At 40.9% G+C, this 19907-nt stretch overlaps 1 protein-coding gene across 1 annotated transcript; it reads right to left on the bottom strand.

Moving 5' to 3' along the window:
• Positions 1–1983: 1983 nt before the first annotated feature.
• p4hb (prolyl 4-hydroxylase, beta polypeptide) lies at positions 1984–15978 on the bottom strand. The gene is made up of 11 exons (XM_084344446.1): positions 15645–15978; positions 13725–13931; positions 12267–12400; positions 11804–11941; positions 9180–9284; positions 8948–9073; positions 8615–8815; positions 8252–8372; positions 7026–7207; positions 5471–5584; positions 1984–3678 (listed from the first exon to the last, which is right to left on the bottom strand). Exons 1-11 carry the CDS (start codon positions 15781–15783, stop codon positions 3604–3606), a joined length of 1542 nt encoding a protein of 513 aa, XP_084200572.1. The 5' UTR covers positions 15784–15978; the 3' UTR covers positions 1984–3603.
• Between the last annotated feature and the right edge of the window lie 3929 nt (positions 15979–19907).

Raw genomic sequence — 19907 nt, 5'->3', positions numbered from 1 at the left:
GGTCACTTCATGGATTTTCTTGAAAAAATTCATGTTGAAACGTCCATTTAATTTATGAGACCTTGCAGAACTCTACAGTTGTACTCCAAATACTTCTTAAGATATTCATTTTTGAAGTTTGGCCCGCTGAGCTAAATTTCAGCATTTTTGTGATTCCTTGTATGTGTAGTCTCAGTCTCCCAACTGCTCATTTTTCACTGGAAATTAATTGTATATGTGTATATACTTTTCACTGGCTGTAATGTTACATTCAGTGGTTTTATTTCATCAGTAGATAGTTGTACAGTGTTGATGTCATGGATATTTTTTTATCTGTCTGATACCCATTGTGCCTGTTTTTCATTGGGTTCCGGAAATTTGCAAGTTACAGCTTGAAATGGCTTGGTTTGCAGGGCTACAACTTAGACCTCTAATATCCTAAAAAATGCCCACTGCAAGTTCCATGAACCCAAAGTAATCGCTTCCAAATTTGTGGTTTTGCTGTCCAAAACCCTATGTTTTTCAAATTACTATCATTTAGGGCAAACAAAAAGCAGCGAATGGTCATATTTGCTTGTGGCGTGACTCCAGGATGTCAATGTTGGTCAGTCATGACAGTGGATAATATACTAGCAATTAGCTCCAAGCACTGCTGAGCCTCCTTGCAGCCTCACAGAGATGCTACCATTGCTGTAGACTCCTGATGATTTCTTTTTGTTCCACATTAAGGGCTGTAACCAGGATTTTAGAAATACTGATGTCATCAGTCCAAGTCCCCCCTAAGCAGCCCTTAAATTTGGACCAAAAACTAAAGGTCTCCACAGTTTTGATGTCATTTGGATTCAGATTTTGTTCATTCACTTGGCTATGGGTGCTCCACACTGCCACGAGTAAAATTATAGTGAAGAAACACTGAATACTTAATATAATGGCTTAAAAGTTGTAAAATACTGTAGCATGTAGTTGTTTTTTTTTGTCATTGTAGGAAATACATTTGTATATGTTCATTTAAAAAGATGTTGCAAACAAGCAGAACACAACACAGCAAGTGAGTTTAGTGCTGGGATGAATTTGTATTTGGGCCATTCTATGCCAACTCAACTAGGGCCTCCCAGTTCATGTCATTGATTTTATTTTAAAAAATCATGTTGAAACGTTAATTCAATTTATGGGATCTTTTAAAATCCGATAGCTGTACTCCAAATACTTTTTAAGTAATTCATTTTTGAATTTTGGCCCTCTGAGTTAAGGACTTGAGAAGAGCTGTTCACATCTGATCCCTGTGCAGCCTGAGAGCTTGAGCAGTTGTGCAAACAAGAATTGAGTAAAATTGCAGTGTCCAGATGTGCAGGCCTGATTGAGACCTATCCAAACAGATTCAGTGCTGTGATTGCAGCCAAAGGTGCACTTATGCAATCACTCATTTTACATTATACATTTTTAATTACTTTGTAGAAATCTGTTTTTTACTTTGACATTAATTTTTTTGTTTTTATAAATTCTTGTCAAAAGAGCCAAATTATGTTCACTATGATTCCATTTGTAAAAGGGGAAAACATCCAAGAGGGTTACTATTTTTAATACCGGCACCTTCCATTTAGTTTTATCACATAAGTTCAATTTAAAAGTGTCACATTTAATCCAAACTTTTTCTATTATGTTAAGACGTGTTAAGAAGTGTGTATAAATTACTAGATGTGTTATTTATTATAGAACACAGAATAACCACTTTGTAATGCAATACATTTATGTATAATACTTGAATAACAGAAATGTAATTTATCTAGAAGTTCCCCTTATCTATATATAAGGTTTAAGACTAAGTTATTCAATGTATTCACATTGACTCAACATGACAGAAAAACGTTGCATTAAATGTGACACTTTACATTGAACTCATTTAATAAGATTAGATGGTAAATTTACATGCAATTAAAATACTTGGTCACCGCTTTAGGCCTATTTATGATGCGCTTCAACAACAAAAAACAAACTGAAGAGAAATTTATTTTTATAATTTTTTTTGTTTATTGGCCACCATTTCACGTTTTCCACATCAATTTGGATATGATGGAATGCTTTGTTAAGTTTCCCCCCCACCACTGTACAGCTGTCAAACCCTGTCACCCTGCTCTACTCCTCCCCTCCCTGCCAAGCACACAGTACATTCATTCTCCTGTTCATGGACGACCAGAAAATATGAACTGCTCATTCAAATCATAACACAGCAAATTTTACACCATTCACACAGCACACTATGCACTCACACACACACACACCACGCACTCACACTCTCTCACACACACACACACACACACACACACACACACACGAAGAAACACCGCTGTGGCAACAAGGGTGTTGGGTAGAGCCAAAAGGGATGCAGGGGGTACAGTATGGGTGAGGGGTGGGGCTATGCAACGGCTCCCTCCCCGCTTAAGATATAACAGACACTTCTCAGACCAACCTGACCAGTAGACTGTACCAAACCGTGTCTGCTGTAGTAACCACAATGAATCTCTGATTAGGCATGAATGCAGTGCGACCTATCAGAACTGGCTCCGAAAATAGAAAAGAAATCATCCCAGGTCTGAGAGTATGTCCAAGGGGCCAACTCTGCCCCAACAGGGCCAACTGGCTACAGCTGGGCACAATGGTACATCATTAAAAATGATACATCCTAAGTTAAAAAAAACAAAAAACAAAAAACCTCATAGTGAAAGCAATTAAATAAAATAGGATTTCCCCCCCCGAAAAAAAATTAACCTTTGTTCCTTTTTAGCGTCAGTAGCCGTGCTGCAATGAGGAGACTGAACCGAAAAATTATTTGGGAATGAAGAAATGAAAACAAAGTAGACCTTCCCCCCACACACCGAAGAAAATAATTGGTCTCAGCTACAGATGTGGGGGCCCTTAGTGCTACACTAGACAAGCTCTGTGGGGGCAATTTTAGTGGAGACATTGCAAAATAAACATCTATAGGATGGCCCCTTGTCCCCTGAGAGATCAGTCCTTACAAAACCACCACACAAAACTCCGGTCTTCTGGTTTTCTTGCAGAGGGAGAACAACATTGGCACCCCCCCCCCCTTACCTATGAATACAGGTTACAACAAACATTAGCTCATACTCACACTAAACAATGGCAAGGCTTTTTGTTTTTTTAAGAGGAGGGGAACAAATTCATCAGAGAAAACAAAAAACATTTTGAAAACTGGATCTCAATGCCATTCTTACATTTGGTTTACAATATACAAGGCAAACAGCTGATGCGGAGCTTTGTAGAGAAGGCATTGAGGTCTCCCATAGAGGTGGTGTGCTGTTCCACAGAGTCCCCCCAGGTAGGACAAGACCAGTCTGGCCAGAAATTGCAAGGTTGGAGATGTGGCAGGAAAAAAAGGTCCTGCCACGCCACTGATGAACTGACTGACTAATTATCTGGCGGGCTGACTATCAGGCCGGCTGACTGACTGACCGAGAGGCAGTTAAAGGGGAAGTATAAATGTTCACAGGACAGGGAAGGTCCACAAGGGAAGTGAAGGTGGTGATGGTGACTGGTTGGAAGGGTTGGGGCGGGACTTGTCTCCTCTCTCTCTCTCTCTCTCTTTCTCTCCTCTGCCGGCTCTTACAACTCGTCATGTCCATCGTCGTCCTCGCCATCAGAGTCCTCATCCTGTCCTTCATCCACATCATCCAGATCCTGGAGAGCGGCGGAGGAGATGATGGTTTATTAACACAGAATCTCTCAAAACATGCATTAATAGACAAAATATCACATTTTGAGGACCTGGTACCGAAAAAGGAAACGAGTATTGTCTTTTTAAAGTTTAGCATGACAAGCTTAAACTATACTGGCAAACTGCACATGAGACTCCACTCGCACTCATACTCTCCACAAGACTTCAATAAGGGCTGCATTACACCAACTGTAATGTTAGCATGGGTGAGATATAATCTAAGGCCTTCATGAGGCTATGATAAACATCTAACATCTGAACAAATCAAATCAGTTGTCACTCAGCAGAATGTCAACAAAACTGCTCTGCATATAGATGACATCCTCGCTTCATTCCTTCATGTCTAGTCTGAGGACAAGTGGGGTGAGGAGATATGTCATCTACAGGAAGGCCAGGATGTGGACTGTAGCGCTGCACGTGCCGCTTTCCTCTGGAGGCTCCAAGCCCGCTAAAGAACTACAACAGCTGCGGAAGGCTTTAGCAGACAGTGTTTAGCTAGAATTAGACTTCTGAGAAGGGGGCGTGGTGGCAATAGTGGAGTAGAAAGGTGCAAGGAAAAAGGACCTCCCCTTATGTGCAGTGGAAGGAGCAGAGCTGTAGCACACAGGAGGGTTTGGGAGAGCTCGTTAAAGTTCAAAAAGCCAAGTGGGGCAGTTCTAAGGTTACAGTGTAACATCCTCACAGGAGCTAGTCCAGTGAGTGAAAAGTGAGCCCATTTTGGGTACAGACATTATGGCAAATAGCCTCCAAAAAGGGGTTTTAGTTATTGCATGCATTTGAATCTGATGTCCACAGTTTCATATGAAGACTTGACTTGAAGCAAGAATGCAGGATGATAAGAGGTGTCCCCAGTCAAAGTTGATGGACAGTGTTTTGATGATGTTGAACTTTTAATGTAAAGATAGCATAGTATCATCATCATCATGTTGTGGCTGCTGTTTACATTCACCCTGACGCAAATTTTAAACAATGCACTACAGATTTATTTCCTGGGTGTACGTGTTTATGGACATATGATTATAGCCTAAAGCACTGTATTTATGTTCCATGTTTATGTAGCATGAAGGAGTTTACAAACTTTCATTTCGTTCTGCAACCCTGTGTTGTATAAAAGGCGAATAAACCACTTTGAAAAAAACAGATCATCTTAATGATGCATAGGTTACTGAAAATAAGCCCCAATTTCAGCAGATTATGGGGATGTTTTTCTGATATGCTGTGGGTGTATTATCTGGTTCAAAACATTATGCTTTACTGTAAACAGCTGCTTAATTGCAACAGTTTAAGTAATAAACATTTGCTGAACAATAATTATTCATAAAACACCTCTAAATCCCTACCCTGCAGCCACTCTTCCAATGTCGCAGCTGTTGTTCTTGTTTTAGTCATTGCCATTTTGGCTGTCCCTCATTTATGACAACGTCTTCAATATGAACAGGTCCTCTCTGGTGTTTGGTAGCCATAAACAAACAAAACATAGCTAAACGCCAAATCTTACTGCTTCCATGTGCTCCTCAAATCAACACTGCTTACCACTTGAGGCTCATGATGGCCAAACAGTTGGTGAAGTACAACCAGGGAGAGTGGTATATATAGCTGCTAGCTTGAAAATCTACACTAGAGGTTGATACGTGTGGAACTTTTAACCTGGTTATATGACGATAATGATCAATAAAGCGCTAGGGCTTGCAAAGGCACCCTGTGTGCTGTAACCTATAAAGTGTGAGTGCAGCTCTGAGTTTAAGATAATCTTACATCTCCATCCAGATCGTCCTCTTCGTCTCCTGCAGGGGCACCACCCTCCTTGCCACCGCTCTCCAGGAACTTGGTGAAGCCTTCCAGTGTTCTCTCACCGTTGTAATCAATCACCTGTTGATCGGACAGGAATTTCGATTATCATTTTATTTCAACAACATACAAGTTTCTGTCTTATCCCCACCAGGGTTGGACAGTGGGGGATGATGTTATTTTATCATGCTTTGAAAGTATATTACATTCTGGAATTTCACCAAACCAGACTGGTCCACACAGCAATGAAAAGTGATGAGGAAGAGGGAGCATCCCTCCCTCCAAATGCTAAATGAGATTAAGTTAAAGTTAAACAGGCTAGGGAAAGTATTGCTGGCCCCACCAAAGTCCTGTATTCAGAATATAAACTGCTCTCATCAGGTAAAGGCTACAGGTTTCAAATAAAATAGAAGTAAAAGATACCTGAATAGGTATTAGTTTTATGATTGCAGTGTAGTGTATGTATATTTTGGCTTATGTCCTTATGTCTGCACTATGCACTTTATGTGTGTTGTTTATTGTATGTATGTATTTCACGTGACAGCCTTTATGTCTGAGACAAATGTCTTTAGGGAGATATGTACACACACCTTGAAAAAGGTCTATTATAAAAATTACATGCATGTGTGCAAAAACAAAAGTATCCTTGAGCCATTGACACCTGACTGTGCCATTTGAAAGAAGCCAATAAACTCTGGCACTCTGTCTTCAAACAGTGCCAATAGGTTATCCAGAGGTGATCTATTAGCAGTGACACAGCAACAAGCCAGTAGGGTTATTGCTAAAATAAGGCTGCACGTGCAAAGGACAATCAAAGGACATCTGCAAAGCAACCAACTTATTTTTTCTGTCATTTAATCCAGCCTTAATGACCTGCTTCACAGCCCCTCATGGCTGCCTCTCCAGCTCCATCCTTTCTTCATTCCTTCTTCCTTCACCCTGGTCTTTTGCATGCTTTATCTAAGTAGGGTCATGGGCTAATCCTTAGACTTACTACAGCTTGGCCCCAATATACAACACTCATTTAAGATCTCAAAACTGAAGGCTGGTGAGTGAAGGCCAAGTCAATAAAGAAGAACTGTGGGGAGAGGCAGGTGCAGGATGAGCAGACAGTCTCAATGTGAGTGAAGTCATCGAGCAGGAATCTATAAGAACCAAGCACCAACATAATGGTGCAGAAACTTACAAGGCCTGCAAGCTCAGGTTTCTGCACATGTTAACGCTGCTAAATCAAGAGGCTCTAATGATTCCCTGGAGGCCAGTATGGCAATGATTTTGGATCCAACTAACCACCCAGATCACTGTAACTCACAACTGCAATGGCATTTGATGAATAAGAGGATGGACCCAATTATTGTGGGTGGAGAAGGAGATGCATGGATTATATATCAGTCAACACAAATGGAGAAGTTTACAGATGATCCTCAAGATAAGAAAGTTCATACCAGTCAGATATTTAATCTGTCTCTCCGAGTATGGATGACACAGAGAGAAGATTGTCTAGAATTTTAAAAACGCTCACCTTGCGCTCATCTCCAGCAGGGAAGAATTTAAGAGTGGGGAAGCTGTGGACTTTGACTGTTTCAATCTCATTGGCTGTGGAGTCCATCTTAGCCACAACGATGTCAGCGCTGTCCTTGTACTTCTCTCCCAGCTTCTCCCAGATAGGAGTCAGCTGTTTGCAGTGTCCACACCACGGTGCATCTAAAGTATGGCAAAAATGTTAAGGTTTAGTATTGAATCATTACGGATAAAAAACAGTTCTCTTAGACTGGCCTTCAGCTCATTTAGATATTGATAAGTGAACACACTTAAAAGCAACATCATATCACATCATGTGTTTTCTTTTATTCCCTTAAATTAAGCTCATTTGATTTCAGATTACAATGTAAATCTAAAAAAATTGAGCTGCAATCATTAGTCTATTGATCGAATCTCGAGAGATTTGGCAACTATTTTGATAATTGATTAATCGTTCGAGTTATTTTTAAATCCAGTTGTCGCATATTTGCTGGTTCCAGCTTCTTAAATGTGAGGATTTACTGCTTTTCTTTGTTACTGATGATATTAAGTGAAGATACTTTGGGTTTTGGACTGTTGAAGACTACACTTTAGACTCCAAGATAATTGTTGACAATTGTTTTTTTGTTTTTACAATCTTTTAACATATTATGCACCTATGCAACACCTAATCATGAAAATAACTTGCAAATTCATAGATAATAAAATAATCATCAGTTGCAGCACTTTTTGAATGCAGGCGAGCAAGCACTCAACAGGTCACATGTAGCCTCAGTTTCATGGCCTTGTTCCCCTTTGACTGGCTAGGAAACCCCCCCCCCAGCTGTCAGGGAATACGGGCCTGCCCTGCTGTACATGATGGGCTATAAACTGTATCCCACACCTAGCCATGGAAAATTCCTCCTAAAATAGTGCAAATTTTGATCGCTATAAAAATAATCCAAAGGCTACATTTCACCAGATCTTCTCAACATCCATGTCTGGTTGAGTGGGCAGTGAGAGGGTATGAGTGAGCCCCTAGGATCAACTCTTAGGCATTTGAAAAGGGCTTAGCACGTGCAAAGTAAGGAAGGGATTAAAGTTTCAAACACTGAAACCAACTCGCATTAATCAGTAACTGAGCTTTAACTACAAAACAAAATACCCCTTCAAACAGGTGAACCTCTTTACCACCTCAAAAACCTTATTCATGTTTACTTATCACTGCTGACAAAATGAGGCACTTACAGAATTCCACAAAGACGTTCTTAGAGGAATCAAAGGCGACCTCCTCGAAGTTCTTGCCGACCAGAACCCTGACAGGGGTTTTGTCCCAGTCATCAGGGATGTCCTGACTCATGAGGTGGGGCTGTGAGAGAAGAAGGTAAACAAAGAAAATGTGTTACTAATCCTATACACTTCAGTAATTGTCATTTTACACCAAATATATATTAAAATACATGATGTTTAACTGCATGTTTAACTCAGGGTCGAGTTTTTGATTATGGCTCAACGGACAAAATCATGATATTGTCCTCAGTAAGTCCATGATCAACACCACATTAATCAAATTCTCAGTATGAATGTTTTCATATAACTACTCTGCCTCACCTTTAGTTTGCCATCTGTGAACAGTGTGCAGAATTCAGTGATGCCCTCTGCTGTGATGGCGTCGCTTTCAGGCTTGTACTTGGTCATCTCATCCTCCAGGGTGATGAGGCGGATAGCGGGGCACTCCTCTTTCTTCAGGCCGAAGAACTCCAGGATGCGCTGGTTGTCGTCCACGTCGCTGTCGATGAAAATGAACAGGATCTGGACAGGGGAGACAGGTGAGGTCAATAGCTGATTTTAGACTTTAGGATGTCTAGATTAGTAGGACTGGGGGGGATTATAACACCCAATCCTTCTAATGAATACATATGGTTAAAGGGGAAGTTCACCTACCCGACCCTTGAATCCCTGTGCGGCTTTCTTAAACTGGTCCATTTTGTCCTGGAAGTCTGAAGCAGCTTTGGGCAGGAACATGAGGATGTGAGACTTGATTTCTCCACCAAAGATTTTAGGGGCGGTCTGCAGAAAACAGAAATACACAAGTTTGCTCAGTCTTGTTGTGGACAGTGAGTGGAGTGAGAAAGAGAGACAGAGGTCTCGTGATGTGCATGGCCCCAGTGTTTACCTGCTCAGTGAACTCGATGACCAGGGGCAGCTGGTTGGCCTTGACAAAAGCCAGGAGGTTTTCTTTGGTCAGCTCTCCATCAAAGGTATTGCGTCCTTCATCAAACTGTAAAGGAAACATGGAAACACTGAGATACAAATATTATCCACTCGTGTAGTTTGCCTGTGAACACCAAAAATAGATTTACCAGACAGACTTTAGAATCCCCTGGGAACCCCCAGCAGTCCAAATGGACTTTCATTATGTGTTAAGAATAGCAGTGGTACAGCTGTGCCAAGCAGCGCTTACTGGCACACAATAGGAAAAAGGACATTTGGCCGGTGGCATGCTGCCAGCTCTGCGGCCACTGACCGGTAATGTGAAACCTAAACCTCAAACCCCTGTTGCAATAAACAAGTGAAAGACCCCTGCTGTTTATTATAGACTGAGCCCCTGCCTAAGGAGGGTTTGTCTGACTGTAGGCAACGAGCCCACAGGTCAGCCGTGTTTGTATCAGGATAAAGTCGCCAACATGGACATCGCAGTTGAAAGATTGAGTCTTAATCTATGTGCCAAAATAAAAGATCATCCATAAGATCATCAAATGGCCTGAGATATTTAGAGTTTGTCGTTTCCTGATGAAGCAACTGTAGCCACTTTAAATTATTATTTCATTACTGATCTACTGCAAACTATAATATGTAAAAACAATGTAGCACATCAGAAGGTACAAAAAGTAATATAAAGCATTACTGTTAAAAAATGAACTGAAACAAATGATCAAGACTGAATAACAGTACATATCTTATCAAATCAATCAATCAATGTGAAGCAACTGGTAAATGGACAACACTTATAACACCTAAGAGTCCAAAGTATTTTACAAAGCCTCACATGCACCCATGTCCACACACACATCAGTACTGCGTGCAGGGATCGGGCCTGCAGGTTAAGAGTCACTACGGACTGAGTTTGAGTGATTCAATCCATATTTTACTCTGATCCAGATAGTTGCTTATTTACAGAGCAACACGAGCCTGTAAGCCTTTTACTGGAAATGGCTCCAGTCAAAAATGTCACTATACGAGCAGTGAGAGTGAACCACTAACAGTAAAGCTGCAGGAAAGAAAGCTAAACTGACTGTTAAGCCAAGTGGAGCTGCAGATTCAGGGGAGAATTGTAAGGATGGATATATACTTGTTCATTAACCACATGTTCCGATAGAAAACCAGCTGTGACGTGAACTTTCACATACTATACTACAATACACCACTTGTTACTGTAGGATACCACTAGATGGCATACCTTTGCTTGTCTTTGAAACTTTCCGCCACGTTTTCTCTGCTGCTGCTGACAGCTTACTGACCCCTGACCCTGTCACATCCCTGTACTTAACTTTATACTTCCCCTACTGTTCATGTGCATATTGCATTTTTGCGCGGAGCTTGTGGGACTTGAGTTCGTCTAGACTAGGACGTTGGATCACTGGGGGAGTTACCATAGGCAACACGGTCCAGCTCATTCGGGTTTAGAAACCTGACAGTGAACACGGCTGGACCAAGACTGGGACCAAACACAGCCGAGTGACACGGCCGGCAGTGACACAACAGAAGTGAAGCAATAAAGGAGCAAGAGAAAGATGGGCATTGGCAGCAGAAAAAAACTAAGGATGATACCCTCTTGCGGTACAAAGTAGTATTACGAGACAGGACGGGCCGGGGCTTGCTGGTTAGCATGCTAACTTCAGTAGATATCTCTGTGTCACAATACATAAGCGTCTCTGACATAACATCAACACTGTGGCTTATTCACATTGTGTGGCTCTCACCTGCATATTACTCACATCCTTATCTTTTTTTTTAAATTTTTTTATTAAATTGAAGGACAAACTGGACCTTGACCCAATCTGACAAATCCACAAGCCGACTGAGTTATCGGTTTGGCTGATAAGAAAGCTAAATGATCTTTGACTTATTCTGCAAGTGGACGGCTGTAGTCAATAACTAGAAGACAGCATCATGTCTTGGCAAAAAAAAGCCCCCATCTTTTGTAAATTTTAGCGGGCTACATCACATGGGAGGCAGCAAGGTTTGGCTTATTTTGGCTGGACAGAGAGCACACAGCTGCCATGCATTCATCCTCTGTTCATAGCCAATGGGGATACTCAAAAGACGTACCATCACCTAATACAGCTTTTTACTATTCATCACCATCAGCTCAAAATTCTGAGGTAATTCGCTGGGTGGGTCAAGCAACAGGTCCAAAGGCAGGGAACCTCAGACGAGCCGAGATTAGCAACAGAGAGGGGATACTGTGAGGTCGACAGCATCACGTTACCAATGTGTAGATCAAAAACACCAGGATGTCTTCAGCAGCAGCTGTCTGTAAACTCTTACACATATGAGAGTGTTTCACAAGCTGAGGCAAGGCCACTAATAACCTATTTACAATATCTTTTGATTACCCCTGTGACAGTAAGGAATACTTACTGTCACAGGAGACAGCAAAGTGTCCTGAACCCACAGTTTGTTTATGTGTGATTACACATTGATGTAATATTTAAGTGCTCATGCATTTTGTAATTAATTCAGATGTCATAGTCACACAATGTGACAGTGAAGAAAAAAAACACAACATGATGTTACCTTCTTGAAGAGGACAACACCGTCCTTGGACACCTCAAACTTGGAGTAAATGGCATCATCAGAGGTCATGGCGAAAGGAATGTCGTCTGTGGCTTCAGCTGCTTTTTCGAAGGCCTTGGCGTCGGCGGAGTCGGCATCCTACAGACACATGAAAACTTTGCTTTAGATAGAGCACTTTGCAAGTCATCCCCAATGATTTAATCATTTAAACTGCAGTATGGCTCTTTCAAACCAACAAAGCGTAATGAGAGAGAACAGCCAAAAATGTATCATTGTGCTTTTGAGATGACAAATTAGAGCTTGATGGTGGAAACTGCCAAACAATAAGCACTGTACACAAATCCAAAAGTCAGGTGGAATCTGTTTAGACAATATGAGCTAAAGTAAGGAGCTTTATGACAAAAATGACTTTTGTTTAAATCTTGACTCGTTCTATTCAAACCTTGAGGGATGAGAATCATACCTTAAAGAATCCAATGACTGCAACCTCATTGTCAGCGATCAGAGACTCTGCCTCGGTGACTCCAGCCAGGGTGGCGACGGCCGGGCCTGTGCGCTTCTTCAGCCAGTTGACGATGTCATCTGCCTGCCTGCCAGCTGCAAGACAACAAAACACAATAGCTCAAGTACTTCTGTATACACACACACATAGTTAGACTTGTCAAAAGCACAACTTTTACCATTAAAACAAAATATGGACAAATGTGCAATCAGCTATTAGGGTTTGTGCGTATTAGAAATTTATTTTAACAGAGCCAAAGAGATGTCATTTTGGCAGACAGATATTCCTGACCTCAATTTCAGTATTATAGTGTCTCAGGTTAAGCAGATGTTTAAGTGAATTTGCACTGCCTGTATTGTGGTCAAACTGAAGACACACAAAGTACAGGAAACCCCTCATAAATTTTATGGAGTGAAAGTGCATTTTGAAAGTGAAAATATTCAACAGCACCACTTCACCATTCCTGACACCTCTAGCTAACAGCTCTTACAACTTCAGATGACAAACACAGAGCTGGCATAGTTACACCACTTGTATGAGAATTAAATTACAACACAAAAATAAAATTCTGACAACTTTTTGAGGCTGTAAAAGCCTGTGCTCCTTTCTTTGGAGTAAGACTGACACACTGAAATTAAACTGGACTGATGACAGACGTGGCTGTCTGACTGAACACTGATGCAACACAGGAGCAACTTCACAGAGAAACACATGTTGATGAAGTGATACAGCACGTCGTCTTGGTGCAGTGCTGTCAGCCTCAAGCAGTACGTGGGAGACGGCTGTTTCTAGAAGCTGGACTCAACTCAGAGTAGTAATTTTCACCAGAACACTTCCCAACCACTTCCCCACCCTTTCCAAACTGAGCCTGCCTCAGACCAGAAGAGAGGAGGCGACGTGAGGAACGGCACATCTCTCTAACGGCTTAGATTCAGCATGAGAGAAACGTGCAGGGAGGGCCCAACCCACATTTATCTCAGGCATGTTGCTGAAAGCTGATTGGCTGACTCAGTTCTCAGTTACGCTGCTGTGCAGATCATATTACTGGGATAAAGAAAGTCATTAGGGCTTGCCTATGGTTGTCAGATCTGATCCTTTTGTCAAAGGAAGTATTTTCTAACATTTAAAAAAAAACTTTGAATGGGGTTACTCAAGATTACATCAGTTTGTGACAAAAAAAAGTCTTGTGCATTAAGGTGCACTGGGTGGAGGAAAAACCAAGTTGCATGTGGAAGAAAAAAAAAGTTATGATACAATTCATGAGAATAATTAATAACGTTAATAAACAACCACTACATCAACAGATACCTGTCTGCAGCAGATAAAGGAGTGTCATTTTCCACCATTGCCTCAAACTTCTAAGTAATCTCTGTCTGATGTAAGCACCTCTGTATGAGTGAAATTCAAAATAATACTCACCAGAGTACTCTTTAGGTGACTCCTTCTCTCCGCCCTTGAAGAACTTGATAGTGGGATATCCCCGGACGCCATACTCTTGGGCCAGTTCTGTTTCCTCTGTGGCGTCCACCTTACCCAGGCGGACCGCTGAACCCTCGGCCTTCAGCATGCCAGCGGCCTTGGCATACTCTGGAGCAAGGGCCTTGCAGTGGCCGCACCATGGGGCATCTGCAGAGGAGTGTCGGGATGACATTTAGCCGGGCACATACAGAGATTTGGATTGCTGTTTATGAGTGAACATGATTAAAGGGGTTTTTCATTTTCATTTTGTCTAGATTAAAAAAAAGACTGAATTAATTTTGTCATATTGTATGACTTTGCTAATGATCACCCTCTCAAAAACACTTAAGTGCCTTTACTCTCAGGACGCATGTCATTCAACGCAGAGCAAAATATAGTGATATGAAAACGATTACTTGATTAAATCGATTGGTTAATCCACAGAATTGATCTAAAACCATCAAACATTTACTTTTTAGCAGCTTAAATGTGAGGATGTGCTACTTTTCTACACTGCACTGGACTGTTGGTTCATAAAAGAAGCTATTTGAGGATGTTATCTTGGGCTCTGGGAACTTGTGACTAATAAATGAACTAATGATGGAAATAACTAAGTTAGAGAATACTGTAAACATGTGGCAAACTTTAAATTATACTGTGCTTTCACATGTTAATTTGTAAGGCATGGTGTCTAATTGTACATTTTAAATTCTGGTGTAAAAAAAAAAAAAAAAAAAAAATCCAAGCAGATAATCAACGTAGCCAGAAATGACACGTCAAATAAACGACCTGCATCACCTGGCTGTAAGAACAAAACTTCCTTGTTCCCGGTCGGTCAATATAAACGCACAGATGAACTTTTGTAAAGTACACGTCAACCTAGCTCCACATCTCAACTGAGATCCCGCCCAGCTGAGAAATACGTGGGCAAACAAAGCCATCATCCCTCCCATCCGGAGCTCATTGGAGAGTCTTCTCCACGGCCACCTCTGACTGGTCCACGGGTGCGTCACACAGTATGCTAGGGTCAACAAGAGCTGACAAAAATGTAGCAGGACGGGCCTGCAGGCTATGAAAAAGTGGGTTCATTTAAGCCTGTGGTATGCCACAAAAGCTTATCCTACATTTAAGTAAAGAAAAAATCACTTCAAAATAAGTCCTGGATTAAAAAGGACAGGAAATAAGACGTCTGGGATTCACGAAAACTGAAACTTTCAGTATGAAACCACAGCAGGCAATCGAAACTTAATAACCCCGCACTTTACTGATTCATCTAAGTTGCTCTTTCACCTTCTGACTACGTGTGGCCACAACAATCGTGTTATTACAGCTTTATCCCGACGGTACAACACTGCATGCCAGTACTGGCCCATTTCTCTAAATGCAATATGATGCGCCGCTATTAGCATACTTATTTATGACATCCTGGAGCTGTAGCTGACTTAAAGCAAACATATGGCTAAACATAAGTTGCAATACAATTTAAGTTAATAGTAAAAACAAGTAAGGGATTGCTTTGTTATGGCAAGTTCCGTATTCTGGTCAGAATCTAAACACTTCGAGGATACTCGGTGCTAGCTTGTGAAATGTAATGGTGAATAGTCTGTCAAAGAGAAAGCAGTCCGATAAACAATGCCCCGTTTATTTTTTGCAGTTTGAACTTAAGTGAAACAGCTGGTGGGCAACTGAGATTCACGCATGGATGCAAAATGATTCCAGACACCAGCAAGTTAGGCAGTAACAGCGGCAACTTGTCACAAGTGTCAAAGTTTAGTGCTAGCATCAAACCAGGTTTAAATTAGCTAGCTAGCAGGGCAGCCGCTGAGCCGTCTGGAGATACACAGCTTTAGCTGAAGAGATTTTACAGCATTTAATACTTACAGAATTCCACCAGGAGGTTAGGGTGAGCCTTGAGAGCCTCGTCGATGTTACTTTTCCTAAGCACCAGGACATCTTCTTCCTCAGCGATCTCAGCCCGGCTGGCTACAGCCAGTGTGCAGATGAGCAAAAACTTCAACATAGTTGCCGTCGAGTATTCTTCCTGACAGAGAGAGTAGCGCTGCAGACACGGTCGGTTACAGTTTAGCTGGTAATTTTTTTTTAGTTTTTGTCTTTTTTCTTGTTTGAGGTTGGGAGAGTAGCTGGTATTTTGTGTCTACCGCTACTAACGTGGCATTGCACGCAGAAACCGGAGGGGTCAGCCGTAGTGCGCATGCGCATTTATCAGGCCGAAAGCAGTTCGTGTTGAAATGTGACTGGACCGCAGCGAGCTGCACCTGGAAGTGAATGAGAGGCGCTCCCTGCTCCGCTCACACGACACACACATCAGCAGTAGCCCTGACTGATAACACACATGGACAACTGAATGGAAAACATGATATTTAAGCACACACACCTCTTTCACGGACATAGTTATTTATGTCTAAACACATTTTCAATCGTATTTTAGCTAAATCACTAAGTATTGCATTTGTTTTTTCACAAATGTGTCAAAAAAAAAAAAATCAGTGTTATTAGTTAAATATGTGAACTATGTTGTAACTTTCACGGTATGTTTTCTGAATCTTGGCAATAGGCTATATGTAACTTACTGATGCAACAATGGGGAGAGGAGGTGTTTGGAAACATTGGTGTTTTTATGTTTGCAAAAGGGACAGGGCAAAGTCTGAATGATTATTAACAGCTCTGCTTACAACCTTGTAAAATAATCAATAAAAAAAGTGCTATCAAAGCTTATTCATGTCCTGATGGGTTATGGGTTAAAGCGTTGGTTCACCCAAATAACAAAAGAAAAAAAGACAACAACTAACAAACAAACATTTTTCATTTAGCCTACCTCTGAAAGGTCAGGGTGGGATTTTTTTCTGAACTGATTCAAATGTTTAACATTTTTGTATTAAAGTGTCCAAAAATGATAGACTAGATTGATTGTATATTTTTTAGTGGTAAAGAAAAAAAAATGGGAAAACTATAAGTGTCCGCTGGTTAATCTGGCCAATGTTAAGTGATGATAAACTCATAAAAAAGTGAGTAAACCATGTGTTTTATTTGAAAAAGGTGGGTAAACTGTGTTTATGCGCGTTTACCCAAATCTACAGCTGGGATTGACATAATTCATGTTTCCAGCATGTTCAAACCCAGAGAAACCTGTATTTTTATATAAGGTGTTGGTGCATTACATTAGCTTACCTGTCACTTTAACTGTCAGGAGAAACAACATATGATATGTGAGAGAGTGAGGGAGGAAGTTGGCGAATGTGACTGAATGTCGCTTGAATAAGACTTTAATTTGATGTTGTTGTGTATACATCGAGGGACCTAACTCCTCTGTAAGATCACCTGATCCTGACAGGTGGATACAGCTACGCAAAACCTGAGTCTGCTTACGTGTCTGTGTAACATCTGATGTGTCAGTATATAAATAATGAACCTGAGATGCAGTTCAGCAGGTATATTCAGTGCTCGGATCCAGAAATATGATATATCAGGTTCAACAGGTACAGGATAGGCAAGGACGCTGTCAGGGAACAGACAAGGGATTCAGCCAAACACATGCAAATGAGGGAAGTTTATCAGCATAAAAAATAGTCAAATTTATATTTACTCTAAAACTACTGGAAACGCTCAATTAGATAGGCAGCATGTATAATTGTTTTCAACTGTAGACCACACCCCGGTTTGTTTTAAGTTATACAAATGTACAGAAATGCAATGACATGTCCTCATAGTTGTCAGTGCATGCCACAGCCCTTGATGTGGAGTTTGGAGGCAAACTGAATCTGAATCCTATTGGTGCAAACTGTGATGTGCTACTATCTATATATACTATATAAAAAACTTAGTTTAGGGGGTGCCTGAGCAGCCAGATGGTTAAGATGCAAACCATCCTGGTTGCACACCCCTCTTCTGCTGACAAGCCCTGTCCCTCTCACACTGCAAGGAACCTGTTGTTAGCTCAGTTAATCTCCATACAAACACAAAGTTGCAAATTTATTCGGTACACATAGTTGAAACTACAATGCACTCTAATGCCATACCTCCCACATTTATGAAGGTTATGATATTTGGTTCTTGTTGAAACTGTTTTAGACAGGTGCTGCAGATGTTGCAGCTTGTGGTGCTGTTGAATTGTATTGTATTTCAATGACAGGTGTTTTTTTTTATGATTTCATAAACCATACTTGTGAATGGGGATAGGCTAAAAAGCTGAAACACTTCTCTGTGTTATGCAGTACAGTTCAACGGTACTGCAAACTGCAGCCCCCAAAATGATCAGAAAATGATCGGCAGCATTATTCATTTGTATGATGAGAGAGGATAAAAAACAGGATCTAGATATTTGAGGGTATATTTAAGTACTTAAGTTTTCAAGCTATTTGTAACATCAGATGGTAAACAGTAAACAGTGCTGCCTGTTGATGTTCCAGTGGATGCGAGAGTAGCCCGAAGGCCCCTATTGTCACTGTAACGTTACATTATTACATTACATTATTCTTTCATAATATGCTGTAGCCTATGGCTTTTAAAGGTCAAACTGGACTGGGACACAGCAGACTGCTTTATGTTATCACAGGGGTGAATAGGTCTAACTTCTAGTGAATCAGAGGAACGGTTTATCCTGACTTTTAGTCTCTATGGCCCAATCAAACGCCTTTAAAAACATTCAGACTAGAGATAGACTGATTACCTGTTTTACTACTGATTTGGCTGTGCTCTTTAAGTAGAGGATTATAACCCAGAAGTCCAAGCAGTTGCTCAGTATTTAACCATTTTAAGGAATAAATGTGCACCTTCCATCAGGATACTAAATGAACATAGTCAGACAGTCATCCTCACGCGCAGATAAATCCAGTAAGGTAGTCAAATTCAATAAAAAAATGCCTCCAGTTATTCAATCTGACTGGTTGTTATCATCAAATCATAATGACATCTGTTCACATCAACAGACTTTGTGCTGCCACAGGCAGTATTTATTTGTGTTTGATTTATCGGGGACTGAGCGTGTGCATGCAGTCAGTGCCTGCTCTCTTTTCCTCTGTTCAGTCTTTAACTGCTGATGTTGTGCTAAAGATCTCACAAGATGTTATAAACTTGATAGATATTATATGGGATATGATTTATATTCAAACTTTACACTACATATGACATTGTCTCTGGTATTTGGAAACATATCCCACTGACAAGATGGAGACAGTCTATACTGACCTCACCTACTCCCACAGGTTCAGTTGTACTCCAGGAGGATTTTTGTGTCAATATAATCAAATTGTTTTTTGAAATAATGGATGTCTGATTTTGAAATAAAAGTCTTGGCTGCGACACACCAGGCAAGGTTTAGTCAGATTTCATGCAGACAGGCAAAGTGAGATTCGGGATCAAAAGTTGGTTTCCTGGCAACAAGGTCCTCTGACGGTGGCAGCAATGTTAAGGCAGATTAGTATTCATATTTAGCTCCCCTCTACATCCTCTGCATCTCTTGAAACTTTTATGATATGTGATGTGATACGGTGACCATAGAATCATATGGATAACTAATCAGTTAAGGTTGATAACATCCTGTTTACCTACATTATTTGTACACAAGGTATTCAGGAAGTGACAGCTGTACTCTGCAGACTCACGTTTACTTGTTATAGCAAGATTCTGTCACAGAGGATAACAAATTTAGTGTGTGCTCATGCAGTAATGGTTCTTGTAAAACAAATATACTATGTATATCTCCCTAATGTCTCACTGCAAGCTTTAAATTTTCTTTACAGCAAGAACAAAAAGACAAATGGCCTCCCTCCTTTGTAAATGCACAGCATACGTGTCATGAATTTAGCACTTCTCAGTTGGACGCCGCGGCAAGCTCTGTGAGCCAATAGGCTGAAATGATTGGCGGTTTGTCACGTTTGGCCACATCCTCCAAACTGTCACATAAGAGGAACTAAAATATCTCCATGCCAAAATAAGACTTATACTACACGATTATACAAAGTAGTTACATTGATTCTGGTGAATTTTGAAGACAAACGTACATACTATCTTCTTTTGACTGCACTTATAGAAGAGTTTACAGTTTTCACTGTCTGTGATCTCCACACATTCGTTTTGCAGCTGTTAAGAGTTGGTAAAGGGTGAGGCTGTCTGTTTATTTTATCG

The sequence above is a fragment of the Pagrus pagrus genome (assembly GCF_965226575.1).
Source record: "Pagrus pagrus genome assembly, chromosome: 2".
NCBI classification, from domain to species: Eukaryota; Metazoa; Chordata; class Actinopteri; order Spariformes; family Sparidae; genus Pagrus; species Pagrus pagrus.
Note: the sequence above shows the minus strand (reverse complement) of the source record. Positions and strands in the feature narration are given on the sequence as shown.

Coding starts and splice junctions, on each gene's coding strand:
- p4hb (XM_084344446.1), bottom strand. CDS start 15,783: ATGTTGAAGTTTTTGCTCATCTGCACACTGGCTGTAGCCAGCCGGGCT. Junction 11,942..12,266: donor CAGTCATTGGATTCTTTAAG/GTATGATTCTCA, acceptor ATGTGTCTGTAG/GATGCCGACTCCGCCGACGC. Junction 7,208..8,251: donor GAACGTCTTTGTGGAATTCT/GTAAGTGCCTCA, acceptor GCCATACTTTAG/ATGCACCGTGGTGTGGACAC.